This window comes from Armigeres subalbatus, chromosome 1 (genome assembly GCF_024139115.2).
Source record: "Armigeres subalbatus isolate Guangzhou_Male chromosome 1, GZ_Asu_2, whole genome shotgun sequence".
NCBI lineage: Eukaryota > Metazoa > Arthropoda > Insecta > Diptera > Culicidae > Armigeres > Armigeres subalbatus.
The window spans coordinates 171,133,439-171,149,788 of record NC_085139.1 but is presented as its reverse complement, the minus strand read 5'-3'; the positions used below and the strand labels follow the sequence as shown (position 1 = coordinate 171,149,788).

Sequence of the window (16,350 nt, the reverse complement as noted above, 5' to 3'; positions counted from 1 at the left end):
TCGTGAGTACTATATTATTGAGGTATGATAATGATTTTGATACTGGTCAGAAAGAATTACGGCTTAACTAAACTCATTCTTTCAACCTACCGGGACTCACATGGTCCTTGATCATTCATGCAGCCGCTTCGGCGATGTGTACGATAATCGTGCTTATTTCGTTAGTGTGCGAGGAGATTTAGTAAGATTAGCTATTTAGCCATGTTGTGTATCAAGGCTGAGATTAAGAACGACTGTTTTTCATACCGTTTTCACCCGAATCTTTTTTTACACGGGGGATGCGTTCCGTGTAAAAAAAGTTTTCAGTTCAAAATTCGAAAATCCGTGTAAAAAAAAGTTTTATAATTTCTCGACGAATCATGCAAAATGGAGCAACTTTGCAAAAATTTTGTATGGGATTTTTTTTACACGGCCGAATCGGGTGTAATAGCACTTTTTACATTTATCGCTTCCGATTCCCTAAATGGTCCATTTTACCATTAGTGCCCCAGCTCCTCCCGTTGAACGCAATCCAATTCGTTCGCTATTAAACACAACCAAAAATATCAGCTGCTATCACGAAATGAACAATTTCGAAATTCTAAAAAAAAACCTCCCCCTTATCAAAACAGGTTTTGCAGCTGACCAACGTCGACTCTATTTCTCTCCACGATGCTATTTATGCAAATTTGATTAGCAAAAGTTTCTCTTCGATTAATTCCCCAGGCGCATGTTAAGCTGCTTGTCGGCTAGACTGATTCTCTCTGGCGCAAGCCCGCACTCCCGATCAGTTGATCATTTCCCATGGTTTCGATCGGACGTGTGTCAAGTGTAACGGGTAACTGAACGCGGCATTGTCACAGTCGATGCGCAAACAAGCGTACAACTGTCTCCGGGCGATGGATAAGTTTTAGTAATAATCCGCTTCGACCGTTCGTGTATGAATGCAATCATCACGACTACTTACAATTATTTACCGGGTTCATAAACTGGAAAGACGAGTAGCTCTATTAGCGACAGTATATCCAGTCGGTGTGGTCATCAAGTCATTCGCAGCGGTCGATACTAATAGCAGAGTAAATTGGAGAGATACAAGCGTATCATCACTGTGACTAGTGCTTCGGTATTAGTGCTAAACAAAGTGCGCAGATTGATGATCGGAATATGTGAAAAATATATATTCGAAATGTACATTTCGTCACCAGGTGCCAAAATCGAAATGTGAAGCAATAACGCCACCAGGTGCAGTGCTCTCGATCATCGTTGAATTCTAGTCATACTGAAAACCTGTCCAAACCAACGTAGTAATTAGTGAAAAAAAATCTTCAAAACCAAGGGTCGACAAAAATACTTTGCCATGGCAAAACATACATCATGCAGTATTTGGCTCTTCTACCGGTTGGTGCTAATGCCACTGATCCTCTGTAGTATCACTGTAATGATAAAGGTAAGTAAATGAAGAAAAAAATGTATTCTCAATCGCGTATTTCCATAGACGGGGAACCCCTGACTTGTGCCTGTTCATCATCTCATGTCGTTCCACATGTTGTCTACTGAAATGCGTGCCGGTTGGTGAAATAAAATGAAGCATCAAGCATCATAGGTTTGTTAATCAAAAACATAGCAAAACAAAATTCGAAAAGGCTAACACGTGATCTTGAAAACTTGTCTCGCTTTGGAAGGGGGTATTTCCAGGAATTTCCAATCGCTCGCCGTCGTCGATCGGGTCGCAGGTGCAGCGAGAGAGTGTCGTTAGCAAACAGCCATGATAGGTTTGTTTTGTTTTGGAATATGGTTTTGTTGATGAAGCGTAGCTACAATAATTGAGAATAATGAAACTATTACATGAGATTAACATGTGAATTTTAATGAAGGAAATATGCAGACAATGTTTTCACTCTCTCAGTAGAAAACGGTAGCTTTCTATACATTACAATAGTGCCACTAAGCGAATGGATTTTAAACTAAACCGGTGCGGTGTTCAACCTTATGTTTTGGAACTCTGGATTAACTTTATTGAAGGCGTTAACTTTTGTTGTGCCAATGGATTTAGAGTACGATGGCGATTTAGACAATCAATGGATTTTATAGTTTTTGAAACCAACCAAATCTAGAAGTGCCTTTAAACCAAAACTCTTTCTTACTAGATATTGAATGGACCATTGAGTAAAAAAACATCGATGTAGAGAGTGACAATTTTTAAAATAAGTTTGAAGAATTTGACGCATAGTCAAATCACTCGCAATCGGGAAAGTGGTTACCTCCAATACATTTTCCAAATCAATATCTTCCATATAACGTACATATCCACATATGAGTTTTCATAACATTGTAAATTAACGTCCAAGTCGGGTGGTTTAATCCCCGGAAATAGGCAATTACCTGTGATTGAACCATTTCTTTTTGTTTGCTTGACAACGCAACAAGTTTCCAGAAATTCACCAAAATTTTAAGAGCGTTACTATGAGTTTTACGGATAACATAAAACCTCTGCCTTTTACGCTCCGTTTTTTACTCCCTACGAACGATAGTATACGTTCTTCATAGAGTTAAGATCAGACTTCTTCGTCATATTCTTCTTCTTCTTTTTCTCCGTTTCTTCTTCTTTCAACTTAGTATTTAAGTATACGTAAAGGCTATATGATCGCTCAAAAACAAACTTTTTATAGAAGACCCGTAGTGTTATATACAGGGATTGAATCCTAAAGAGAAAGAGCAAGTCTCTCACTTATCATCTCTGTATACATATACGATATGTAGCATAGCGCGAGAAACTTTTTTCGCAAGCTGTCATGATAGAGAACTGATTCGGGATGTTATACCCCATGATAAATTTCTTTTAGAAAGCTCCAAACGTGGGGAGCACTGGCTCTGACGATCCATTTCAACTTGTAATACACAGCTGTGCAGTAACCAACACGAAAGGAGCAAAAACAAAGCGAGAATCACCATTTTTCCGTGGGGGCTGCCTATCCGATTCTGTTTTTTCGCATTTGTATACAAGTTTGATAAATTTGTTATTATGGCTTGTTATGATTCGGAACAGTTTTTGCCTTTTTTTTATCGTTGTTCGTTATCTTATGAGAACGATTTCTGCAAACCCTGGTTATATACCGATCGACTCAGTTCGACGAATTGAGATGATGTCTGTGTGTATTTTTTTTTCTTCCTAAGCAATGGAGGGAGAATCTGCTCAACAGACATCCTGGGTTGTCCAGAAAGTGCGGGGTTAAGGACCACCTGCCAAACTAGGGAGGCAGGACTACATCCCCGACCCGCTAAACCGTTTCCATTGCCGCCAAACCCATCGCCCCTTCGGTACAACCAGAAAGTAATGCTTCAAAGGGGGGCCAGTGCACAACGCACCCTCGAGGTTAGCTGTGCGTCCTTGCAGCTATTTAGAAGAACACCATGGTATCGTGCCAGCGCATTGTCGGCCTTCCAGGTGGCCTTACCATGCCCTATGTCCTCGGAAGGTGGGAAGGGTCGACTTCGCGCCTGCTTCCCTGTGCACGACTGGTATCAAGAATGATGATGCCGCGTGCACCCCAAATTGACTTCTCTGCGATAGGGCCAATTCTTGCCCCAGCCTTGACGAGGACCCCTTTCCGTTATCGGGCTCGGAACTCGTCCGGTTGACCGACGCCACGAAAGCGACAATACCATTGTTCTTTGCGCGGCCACTTATTCGATAAAAGGATCGAGTTCGACCACAGGGCACCGGTATGAGCCATGAAGCCGACTCCGAACCCTTGGACCAACTCTTATTTGCGCCTGAACTAGCCATTCTTCGAGTCCACGCGCCACCTTCTGTGTAGATCCGAGACGATTTAGACGATAGCCGATAAAACGGCGTTCCAGCCTACTTCATCTTTACACATCCTCCGGACTAGGTTGTCCGGGGTAATGTCCAGACCACATGTGGCAAGCATGTGGTCACGCATTGTGCGAAAACGTGAGCACACGAACAACACGTGTTCCGCCGTTTTCTTTAAACCTGCGCACACTGGACACCCGGGCGAGCCCGAGTGTCCGAACCGGTGTAGATACTGTCTGAAGCAACCATGGCCTGTAAGGACCTGGGTCAGGTGGCAAATGATTTCCCCATGGCGCCTCTTGACCCACGTACCTATCTCCGGTATCAACCTATGTGTGCATCTACCCTTAGTGGAACTGTTCCACACACGCTGCCATTTGACAATTAAGGCCAACCTGACAGTCCTACGGAAGCCACTCGTGCCGCGCATTTCGAAGCACTCTATGTCTTCACCGATAACGATGTCGATACGATCCAATCATATTCAGAAATAGGTTTTTGAAATTCAAAAGATTCCCAAAAAACTTATAAGGGTATCCAGGATCCATACTATATGAAATTTCAAAAAAACTCGAAACATTTCGGGCTCAAGAATTCTCCTAGAAATCCTTCTAGAAGCTCCCCTGGGAACTTCTCAATTCCCGAAAATTATCCACAAATTCCTCTGAAAATCGTTTGAAAATCCTTCTCCTGTAATTGTAATTTCTCCTTATCTAGAAACCCCCAACTAATTTTGTTTTAGGAAATTCATGTGGAAGTTTCTTGAAGATTTCTTTTCCTCCCTTCAAGTTTTACTTCTAGACGGCTAGTCTTCCAGAAAAATCTGCGACATTTCCTTCAGGAATGCATTCTAGAGTTCCTCCAAGAATACATACGGAATTTCCTCCCAAAATTCCACTAGAAGTTTCTTCAGTAATTTATGACGGAAATCCTCCGATTTCGCTCCATAATTTCATCTGCTAATCTATAAGAAACTGCTCCGGGATTCCTCCAGGAACTCTTCCTTAAATTACTCCGGGATAAAGGTAGCCTCACACCTCGGGAATTTGATCCGCGGATTTTTTCCCCATGTATTTTTGCATATGCGATGTTTTCGGGATTTGGGCCCGGGAAATCAAAATCCCGGCGACCAAAATCCGGCGGAAAATTTTCCCGAGGTGTAAGGTAGCCTTAACTTCCAGGACTTTTTCCGGGAATACCTCTATAAATTCAATTGCGAAATCCTCTAGAATTACATTTTGGAATTCAATTTCAGAATATCCTTCAAGAATTCCTCTAGAAATTTCTTTAGGAATTTCTCCAAGAATTCATCCAAGTATTTCCCCGGAAATTTTTCTCTTCCTTCAGAAATTTCTCCAGATTTTTTTCCGCGGAATTGTTCTAGAATTCTTTCCGGACTTCACTAGGAATTTACTCCAGAATTTCATTCGGAAATTAATGTTAGAGTTCCTCCAAGATATCTTCCAAGAGTTCTTTCAGGAATTTCTTCAGAACAAACAAAGAACAGCAATTCATCTGGGAATACTTTCTGGATTTCATCTGGTAATTTCTGCATTAATTCCTCCTGGTATTTTTTCGGGAATTCCTTCTGATATTTGTCCAGGAATTCCTTCATGAACTTCTCCAATAATTATTTCAGTACTACCTTGTGAGAATTCCTCTGGAAGTGCTTGTGGGAGTTCCTCCGGGAGCTCCCCCAGGAGTTTTTCCAAAAGTTCCTCTAGTAATCTCTCCAAAAACTTTACAGGGGATTCTTTGAGGATATTTGGCAGGAATTTCAAGGGAAATGGGATTTCGGAAGTTCTCTAGAAATTCAAATCCGGGTATTCCATCGGCTGATCCTCTGAAAATTTCTCCGGGAGTTCCACTAGTAGTTAATCCAGAAATTCATTCAGACTTTCTTTCAGGAGTTCATTAAGGCTTTCTTTGGAAATTTATCTACAAATTCCTTCAGAAGTTCCTCAGAAAATTTCTCTGGGAGCTCCTCCGGGAGGTCCTTTAAGAATTCTTGCAGGAGTTTGTCCTGGAATTCATCCAGAATTTCTTACGAGAGTTCCTCCAGGATTTCCTCCGGAAATTCTTCCTGTAGTTCTTCAATAAATTCATCTAGAAGTTCCTCTGGCAGTTCTTCCGAAAATTCTCTGATACTTTCTCCGGGAATTCCTACAGAAATTCCTCTGGGAGTTCCTCCGGAAATTACTCCGGAAGTTCCTTCTCAAAGGAACTGGTGGTGAAACTCCCGGAGAAATGCTCATAAAAACTGCTGGTGGATCTCCCGGAGGAATTCACGTAGGAACTGCCGGAGGAGCTCCCGTAAGAACTACCGGAGGAATTTCAGGAGAAACTCCTAGAAGAATTCCTAGAGGACCTCCCGGAGGAACTCCCAGAAAAACTATCGGAAGAACTTCGGGAGGAATTTCCAGCTAATTTTCTGAAGAAAGCCTAAATGATTTCCTGAAAAAAGACTGAATGATCTCTTGGAAGAGCTACTGGTGGAATACCCGGAGGAATTTCTAAAGAAACTCCCGGGAGATTTTTTAAATGAACCTCCGGAGGAACTGCCAGTGAATCTACCAGAAGACTTCTCGGAAAAAATTTTGGAGAATTCATCTTATAGACAAATCTCATCTAGCTGAAACCTTTGTAGGGGTATGTAGCAGGACCATCATCATCATCATCATCAGAGGACCTCCCGGAGAATTCCTTGAAGAGCTCCCAGAGAAATTCTCGGAGGAGCTTCTGGAGGAATTTCTGTATAATTCCCAGAGGAAATTCTGGAGAAATTCCCGGAAGAATTTTCAGAGAGCCCTCGTAGGAACTGCCGATAGAACTACCGGAATAATTCTCGGAGGAAATCCTGGAGGAATTCTGGGAGGATCTGCAAGTTGAACTCCTGGAAGAATTCCCGGAGGAATTTTCGAAGGAACTCCTGCAGGATGTCCAGTGGAAATCTTGAAGTTTCCACCGGAATTCTTTCTGGATATCTTTGGGAATTAATCTAGGAACTCCTCCAAAAATTCCATTGTTGATTTTATTTTCGGTATAATTTCTGTATAAATTTTCGGTGGAATTCCTGGAGGAATTCTTTGAAATTTTCACAAGAAATTATTCTAAACTTTCACGGAAAAAAATATGGAATTTAAACAGGAAGTTCGAGGATTTTTCGCGGAATTCTCAGGAATGTTTATTGGAAATTCTGCGGAATTTTCACGGAATATTTTTAGGAATTCCACGGTGCAATTTTTCAGATTTTTTATGAGAAACAGCACGAAAGAATTATCTGAAGAATTCCCTGCAGAACTTATAAAAGAATTCGTGGAGGATTTCTTGGAGTAAATAATGGTGGAATTTACGGTCAATTCCCGGCGAAATTGATGGTGGAATTCCTGAAGACATTGCCGAAGAAATTTCTGGAGGCATTCCTGAAGAATCCGGGCGTGAATGCGTCACGTTTATTGGCATTACGTTTTAGTACAAAACGCTGACTTCAACGCTGACGCGCAACGCGCTGTTGAGATTCAGCCTTTACTGTTGGTTGTGGGTTTGGTTTCAAAGTGTTTGGAGCTTAGAAGGAAAAAGTACCAAGCACTAATATTCATGTGTTTTTTTTTTAAACTACTATAAAACAACGATTCAGAAGACCTAAAAAATTTGCCCCTCCCCCCCTAATCGAAATCCTGGCTACGCCCATGGGTCTTTCCGATATTTCAAATGTTGCTATCAGTATTAAAAATCTCGAATAATTTCCATCTACTTATATCACTTCAACTGCCTGTAATCGCATATCAGCCCATATCATATATAAACAGGAAGTCCAGCATAGATGGGTCAAATATTCGGTTACAAGCAGTAAAGACTCATCGAGCAAAAATACATCAATTGAATTCGCGCATGAGTAACTTTGCCCAAGTAAGCATCATTGACGACGTTTACACTACAACAAAAATCGATCAACATCGTCATTAATCATACCTGTTGCTTCATTCTCTTAGCCATCTGTCAAACTACGAATGACTTTTTCTTAAATGAACATTGTTGATATCGTTGAGAGTTTTCCCGCAATGTATGAAATTGTGAAAAATGTACGAGCCGTAATAGTGCTTTTCCGGAGATCACCTGTGAAAAAAGATTATCTGCAAAAATATGTCCGTTCTGAATTCGGAAAAGAATTTAAATTAGTGGCTGTTGCCAAGGCACGCTGAAATAATTCAAGCCCTCAAACCTGTTCAAGCTGTTGTGGAGCTACTGCACTGTGAGTTCTACACTCTATTATGAAGCCGACATGGCGTTCCAATTTACGTTGGAACTATTATCAAATCTAGCCACAGAAATTTCCGCCACTATTTCGATGCTTTTAAGTAATGAATGCAAGAGAGATGATCCAAATACGCCGACATTTTTTTTCTTTTTTGAATAATTCTGCCCTGAAGCAATTAGGTAATCAGAAACGATCTTGGTATTTTCTTCGAGGCATCCAGAGCTACTTTGATTAAGCAAGCGTATGGGATCTTGAAGCGTCTAATCATTCCTGATTTTGTCCATTGTAACTAAGACAGCGACCATACCTGACGATCGGTACGAAGAAGATGCCTCTATGGATATTTTTCTGGTTTATCGGTTAAAGAAAAACTTGTGAAGAGACTGTAGCGTTGCTGGTGGCAAATACGTTGACGCCAGGATCCTTGCATACAATCCGTCAGAAATTCTACTACTATGAATTGGGCAAGTATTTGACACTGATTTTCGATGGTCTTGGAATCATTCGTCCAGCTTCGGTTGAACCAGAGAGAGCATTCTCAGTAGTTGGCAATATTGCTAACAAAATCCAAAGCGGATTGGGAGATTCGTCGCTCAGTACGTAATGTCTACTTAAGTTTCGCATTGCCCAGCTTAGCAAGCAATGATTTTAACATTTGAAGTTTGTCAACAAATATTAGTTTTTCATCCAAATCAAAAGTTTTACTTTTACAACCTGAAATTTTCACAAAACCGGTATTCTACCGGTATTACCGGTTTGACTCCATCAAATACCGAAAACCAGTATTCGACAAAAATGGCCAATACCGACCACCCTAGGCCGTGCCTCAAGCTGACCCCCATACCTCAGTATAGACAGAGCGACACTAGCCAGAAGCTTGCGCTTGCTGGCATAAACCGCAGAGCTATTGGACATCATCCGGGACAATGTCACTATAGATGTGGAGGCACGCTTGCAGGCGTAATTGACGTGGCTACCAAGGTGAGCTTATCGTCGATCATTACCCCCAAGAGTTTGATGGAGCGATCAGGGGTGACCGTGCAGTTGCCTGCCCTTATCACCGCTTGTTGCTCCGACTTTCGGTTGTTAACAACAACCACCTCAGTCTTGTGGTGAGCCAGTTCTAACTTCCTGGAACTCATCCACTCCTCCACAATTGCGATAGAGTGAGCTGCAGTCAACTCCACCTTTTCGATCGATTCACCGTAGACCTCCAGCGTAATATCGTCAGCGAAGCCGACGATTACCACGCCCACCGGGAACTTCAACCTAAAGACACCGTCGTACATGACGTTCCATAACACCGGACCCAGTATGGAACCTTGCGGAACCCCTGAGGTTATGTCAACGCACTTCCGCCCCGCCTCCGTGTCGTATACCAGTACTCGATTCTGGAAGTAGCTTCCGAGAATGTTGTACAGGTAACCGGGAATTTCAAGACGCAGGATCGCATCTGCAATAGCTGCCCAACTGGCCCTATTGAATGCATTCCTCACGTCGAGACTCACTACTGCACAATAGCGAACTCTCCTCCTCTTACGCTGGATAGCTATCTCCGCGGATTTGGTAACCGACAAGATAGCGTCTACGGTCGACTTACCCTTTCGGAAGCCAATCTGGTTACTCGATAGACCATCCACACCCTCCGTGCGTATCAACAACCTGTTGAGGATGATCTTCTCGAGCATCTTCCCCGCCGTATCAAGCAGGCATATTGGTCTATATGCCGACCAAGCTCTGCCTTTTCCATGCTTCAGGGAAGACTCCCTCGTCCAGGCATCTCTGCATGATAGATCTGAACATCTCGGGAGCCTCAGCAATGGCCGCCTTGATGGCCAGGTTCAGAATACCATCCGGTCATGGCGCCTTACCTACACTAAGGGACTGTGCAATTTCCACAAGTTCCGCCACCGTTACTCTTCCCTAACTACTAGGGTGGGTATTATCTTCCCTAAAACTAGGGTAGGTATTATCGTCAATGCACTCGTAGGTTCGATCCCTTATGGCCATGACAGAGGATCCATACCTTTTTAATTTGATGCTGAATTCCCATCTTTAAATCTAGAGAAAAAAAAGATAAATGACAGTGTTGCATATTTTCTTGTAGTTTCATTGTAATGCACACGCAGTTGTAATGAATGCACAGACTAGAATTTAATAATTACTTTTATTCAGTTCGCTTGATGTGTTTGGGGCAGTAGAAGATATACGGTGGTAGACTTCAACTTGATCGCAAATTGATGCAGGGGGAGAGTGGCGAGATGGAACAATTGGCTATGACACTAATATGGGCAGATCACCGCACATCACTAAAAGGATGAAAAATTAAGAAAGAACTTGCAGTAATTGGCGCATAAATCTGAATAAAAAATCACCGATATGTGTTCAGAATGCCATTTAATGTAAGCAAATTACAAGCTAACGTAACATAAATGATAACGATCGAGGAAAATTGCTTTCGATTTTTGCTTATTTCCCTAATTATTCACCCTGCTAAACAATGCACGTTTGTATTCAAATTTCGCTTTCAAAGATTACTCAGGGGATTTCCCAATTTCCGGATACATTCTCGTACACCATTAATTGACGGCAAGCATTAAGCGAATACAGTATGTGATGTACGTTGTGGATAAAACCAGAAATAGCCAGGTCACATGTGTAGTTTTTTGTCCATTACAATTCAAGCGAGGATACTTCGGCACCTGGTGCATGAAATGTGATGAAATTTGATTGTCGATCAGTACAGTTTATTCATATTAATAATGTTTCAACTAGCTAACGATTGCTCATATTGCTTATAACCACTTTTCTATAGTATGGCAGGTAAACGAATGACGAAATCTGATTACATTTTTTTATCCAATATGCATTATGCAGGTTTCGTAACGGAGTAAATTTAGCAACACATTATAATAAACATTACCAAATAAATTAATAAATGAAAGGTTTGCTATAGCAAATTTCACTATGAAGATTTCTATATAGCACTTTTTCGTTCGATACTACATCCTCCGAACTATAGTAAAGTAAGGTAAACGTTAGACCAGCAGCGCTAAAGCTACTAATAGATCAGTTGGAATTTCATTTCAATTGCGCTTATATTTCAGTCGTAGCACGCGATCCTAATACATATAGTGTGAGCACGTGTACCTATAGTTAGTTGTGGTGGCGAAGATTATGTTTGAATAACGGCGATAATATCATCGCATATTAAACGAGCCATTTCACACATCAGCAAGAGATTCATTGTTTGAATAGTTTCTTTGGAACCAAACACAATCCGCAAATACAAAAGAAACATCAAAGTCCGTATGAACAGATCAACAGTCGTTGCGGTTAGTTTCGTTTCGATTCGTTTCGTAAACTGATTGGAGGAAACCCAGCTATTTAGGTGCTCGACGAGTTCCGAAAAACTGTTATTTTCCCAATCCACGTAAAAATGTCGAATGAAACGCACATATTATTCCTCTTCAATGGCTTTACATTCCAACTGGGTGCTTTCTAAGACTGCTATTCCATGAATGTGAATCTCGTGTGGCAAGCACAATGGATACACTATGCCCAGGTAGTCTAGAATTTTTCCCATAGGAAAACATCCAACACAACACATCAATCGAACTGGTCATCTTCGGATTGGAAATCCTACGCTTTTGCTTACAAAATAAAACAATTGAACATCTCAAATAAATATTTTACAATGATTCCCACAATATCGACTAGCAGGAACCGGAAATATATCTATTTAGTGCAAAGCTTTGCTCATTTTTTTCTATGATCTTGATTTCATTCGCAACTCCGTACACTCATTTGTCGTCACTGCAGGTGAGGTAAATCCCACAACAGCTGTTGCGTTGCTACTGATTTGCTAATCCCCCGCGCAATCCAACTTCATTGTTCTATATTGCATGGCTCGGCTACATTATCCAGGGATAGATGCACCAGCACGGAATTGAATCGGCTTCACAGATGTATGCATTTGAAGGTAGCAACGTGATTGACACTTTAATTGCCGGTCGAATTATGTGCGAATTTTAAGCTGAGTAAATTATGTTATAAAAATATTGCACTCCACAAAAAATTTCAAATAGGGATTAGAGCCATTTACGCAGCGCACTCATTCCCGACTTTGATCCACAATTAAGCCATATTTTTTACCTTTTTGATTTTCTAGAGAGAGAAAACGAGTTTTTTTTATAAAAGACCTGGGTAATAAAAGTGTTATATATCAATCGGCTCAGTTCAACGATCTAAGGCAATGCCTGTGTGTACGTATTTTTGTATTTGTGCGCACTAACTTTTCACCGATTTATTCGCAATATGCTGTCGACGGGGAATTCTTTTTTTTTCCTACCGAGAATTTGGCAGATCAAACTATGAGCTCATAATCAATAGACAAATAACTTTTTTAATGATACAAGACCGCTAGGTGGATTAATGAGGGTTTTTGGAGTAATAATGCCGCTAGAATTAAAGCTTCGAAACGAAAATGCTGTGCTACTGAAATACTTCTTCACTCTATAATTAGAATCCCAGATCATTCAACTCTGGTAATAACGTCGCTAATATGGCTGTAAACCATTGTTAAAAGTTTTATTTTTCCTTGATTGAAATAAAATATATGAACCGTTACAGGTGGGTGGACGCTATTGATCCCTATGATGCATTGCGTTTTCAAGCTTTGACGAAAATGGTGTATCGAACCAAACAGGTTGACTACTCTGCATCAACTGGCTACTCTAGGGGTGTACACTTCTAAAGTACTGCCGAAGTTATGAAATTTTTTTATTGTCCATTCTGTAAAAATGTTCCAATCAATAATTTTTCAATTGATTTAGAAGTCTAGGAATTTAGAAATTTAAAAATGTAGAAATTTTGAAATTTAGAAATTTAAAATTTTAAAATTTTAGAAATTTTAAAATTTAGAAATTTTGAAATTTAGAAATTTAGAAATTTTGAAATTTAGAAATTTAGAAATTTAGAAATTTAAATTTAAATTAGAAATTTTGAAATTTTGAAATTTTGAAATTTTGAAATTTTGAAATTTTGAAATTTTGAAATTTTGAAATTTTGAAATTTTGAAATTTTGAAATTTTGAAATTTTGAAATTTTGAAATTTTGAAATTTTGAAATTTTGAAATTTTGAAATTTTGAAATTTTGAAATTTTGAAATTTTGAAATTTTGAAATTTTGAAATTTTGAAATTTTGAAATTTTGAAATTTTGAAATTTTGAAATTTTGAAATTTTGAAATTTTGAAATTTTGAAATTTTGAAATTTTGAAATTTTGAAATTTTGAAATTTTGAAATTTTGAAATTTTGAAATTTTGAAATTTTGAAATTTTGAAATTTTGAAATTTTGAAATTTTGAAATTTTGAAATTTTGAAATTTTGAAATTTTGAAATTTTGAAATTTTGAAATTTTGAAATTTTGAAATTTTGAAATCTTGAAATTTTGAAATTTTGAAATTTTGAAATTTTGAAATTTTGAAATTTTGAAATGAGTTCAGTGCGTGTTGGCTCTTGTTTCGGACGGCCGAACGATCGCGCGATTTGCCGAGATTTTGTGATTTGCATTCCGCGGCCGGTAGTAAAGTTAATTAGTTCAGTGCGTGTTGGCTCTTGTTTCGGACGGCCGAACGATTGCGCAATTTGCCGAAATTTTGTGTTTTGCATTGCGCGGCCGGTAGTAAAGTTAATTACTCGCTTAACTTTTCAAAAGGACCTAAGTAACATTTTTTTCATGAATTAATTTGAGTACTGTAATCAAAAGCTTTCATGTTTTTCTGTTGATTGCGCTATTAAAATTAATTCATGAAAAAATGTTACTTAGGTCCTTTTGAAAAGTTAAGCGAGATTAGTTCAGTGCGTGTTGGCTCTTGTTTCGGACGGCCGTACGATCGCGCGATTTGCCTAAATTTTGTGTTTTGCATTGCGCGGCCGGTAGTAAAGTTAATTAGTTCAGTGCGTGTTGGCTCTTGTTTCGGACGGCCGAACGATCGCGCGATTTGCCGAGATTTTGTGATTTGCATTCCGCGGCCGGTAGTAAAGTTAATTAGTTCAGTGCGTGTTGGCTCTTGTTTCGGACGGCCGTACGATCGCGCGATTTGCCGAAATTTTGAGATTTGCATTCCGCGGCTGGTAGTAAAGTTAATTAGTTCACTGCGTGTTGGCTCTTGTTTCGGACGGCCGAACGATCGCGCGATTTGCCGAGATTTTGTGATTTGCATTCCGCGGCTGGTAGTAAAGTTAATTAGTTCACTGCGTGTTGGCTCTTGTTTCGGACGGCCGAACGATCGCGCGATTTGCCTAAATTTTGTGTTTTGCATTGCGCGGCCGGTAGTAAAGCTAATTAGTTCAGTGCGTGTTGGCTCTTGTTTCGGACGGCCGAACGATCGCGCGATTTGCCTAAATTTTGTGTTTTGCATTGCGCGGCCGGTAGTAAAGTTAATTAGTTCAGTGCGTGTTGGCTCTTGTTTCGGACGGCCGTACGATCGCGCGATTTGCCGAAATTTTGTGTTTTGCATTGCGCGGCCGGTAGTAAAGTTAATTAGTTCAGTGCGTGTTGGCTCTTGTTTCGGACGGCCGTACGATCGCGTGATTTGCCGAAATTTTGAGATTTGCATTGCGCGGCCGGTAATAAAGTTATTTAGTTCAGTGCGTGTTGGCTCTTGTTTCGGACGGCCGAACGATCGCGCGATTTGCCGAAATTTTGTGTTTTGCATTGCGCGGCCGGTAGTAAAGTTAATTAGTTCAGTGCGTGTTGGCTCTTGTTTCGAGTCAGCGGATCGACCGGTCGTCAAAGTTTAGTTTTGCTTTGTGCGGGTGAGTAAATAAATCAGAAAGTGAAAGTTTGTTTCTTATCCGGTCGTATTTCTCCAGTAAGCGGATCGGCCGGTCATCGAAGTTTAGTTTTGCTTTGTGCGGAAGGCAAAACGATCGGCCGGTCGTCGTAATTTTGTTCTGCTTTGCGCGGGTGAGTGAATAAATCAGAAAGTGAAAGTTTCAGCCAACGAGAGTGTTATTTCCCATCCCATAGATCGCATCACTTACCGAAGTGAATCCAGATACATTATCCTTTGTAACTAAAACGATATCCTATCCCAAGACAATCGTGGAGATGCAGAGGTGTTCTCGGTCTCTAGTAGCAACGAAAGTCGGACTAACAATCCTCCCCTTCCTATATGACCGTAAGGACGTGGCCGGCGCCGTTATTGACTTTAGATATTTGAGCTCCCGAAACGTGTAAATTGAGAATGGGTAGCTAGTCCCAAGCCCCATTTATTGTGTTCTCTGTACAATTTCACAAGTTCTAGTCAATCACGGAGTAGCAACTACGAATTGTGCGGTCATAATGCTCATGCTCATGCTCATGCTTTTGAAATTTTGAAATTTTGAAATTTTAAAATTTTAAAATTTTAAAATTTTGAAATTTTGAAATTTTGAAATTTTGAAATTTTGAAATTTTGAAATTTTGAAATTTTGAAATTTTGAAATTTTGAAATTTTGAAATTTTGAAATTTTGAAATTTTGAAATTTTGAAATTTTGAAATTTTGAAATTTTGAAATTTTGAAATTTTGAAATTTTGAAATTTTGAAATTTTGAAATTTTGAAATTTTGAAATTTTGAAATTTTGAAATTTTGAAATTTTGAAATTTTGAAATTTTGAAATTTTGAAATTTTGAAATTTTGAAATTTTGAAATTTTGAAATTTTGAAATTTTGAAATTTTGAAATTTTGAAATTTTGAAATTTTGAAATTTTGAAATTTTGAAATTTTGAAATTTTGAAATTTTGAAATTTTGAAATTTTGAAATTTTGAAATTTTGAAATTTTGAAATTTTGAAATTTTGAAATTTTGAAATTTTGAAATTTTGAAATTTTGAAATTTGGAAATTTTGAAATTTAAATTTCTAAATTTCTAAATTTCTAAATTTCTAAATTTCTAAATTTCTAAATTTCTAAATTTCTAAATTTCTAAAAGGTTGACTACTCTGCATCAACTGGCTACTCTAGGGGTGTACACTTCTAAAGTACTGCCGAAGTTATGAAATTTTTTTATTGTCCATTCTGTAAAAATGTTCCAATCAATAATTTTTCAATTGATTTAGAAGTCTAGGAATTTAGAAATTAAAAGATTTAGAAATTTAGAAATTTAGAAATTTAGAAATTTAGAAATTTAGAAATTTAGAAATTTAGAAATTTAGAAATTTAGAAATTTAGAAATTTAGAAATTTAGAAATTTAGAAATTTAGAAATTTAGAAATTTAGAAATTTAGAAATTTAGAAATTTAAAATTT

General features: G+C 39.0%; 1 protein-coding gene across 2 annotated transcripts in view; it reads left to right on the top strand.

The window, feature by feature from the left end:
- The first annotated feature begins 762 nt into the window (after positions 1 to 762).
- LOC134208405 (uncharacterized) overlaps positions 763 to 16,350 on the top strand; it is a 45,529-nt gene continuing 29,941 nt past the window's right edge. For both annotated transcript variants that reach the window (XM_062684393.1, XM_062684387.1), the window contains exon 1: positions 763 to 1,426. In XM_062684393.1, the coding sequence (XP_062540377.1) occupies positions 1,337 to 1,426 (90 nt within the window). In that variant the 5' untranslated portion in view covers positions 763 to 1,336. The remainder of the gene's footprint in view (positions 1,427 to 16,350) is intronic.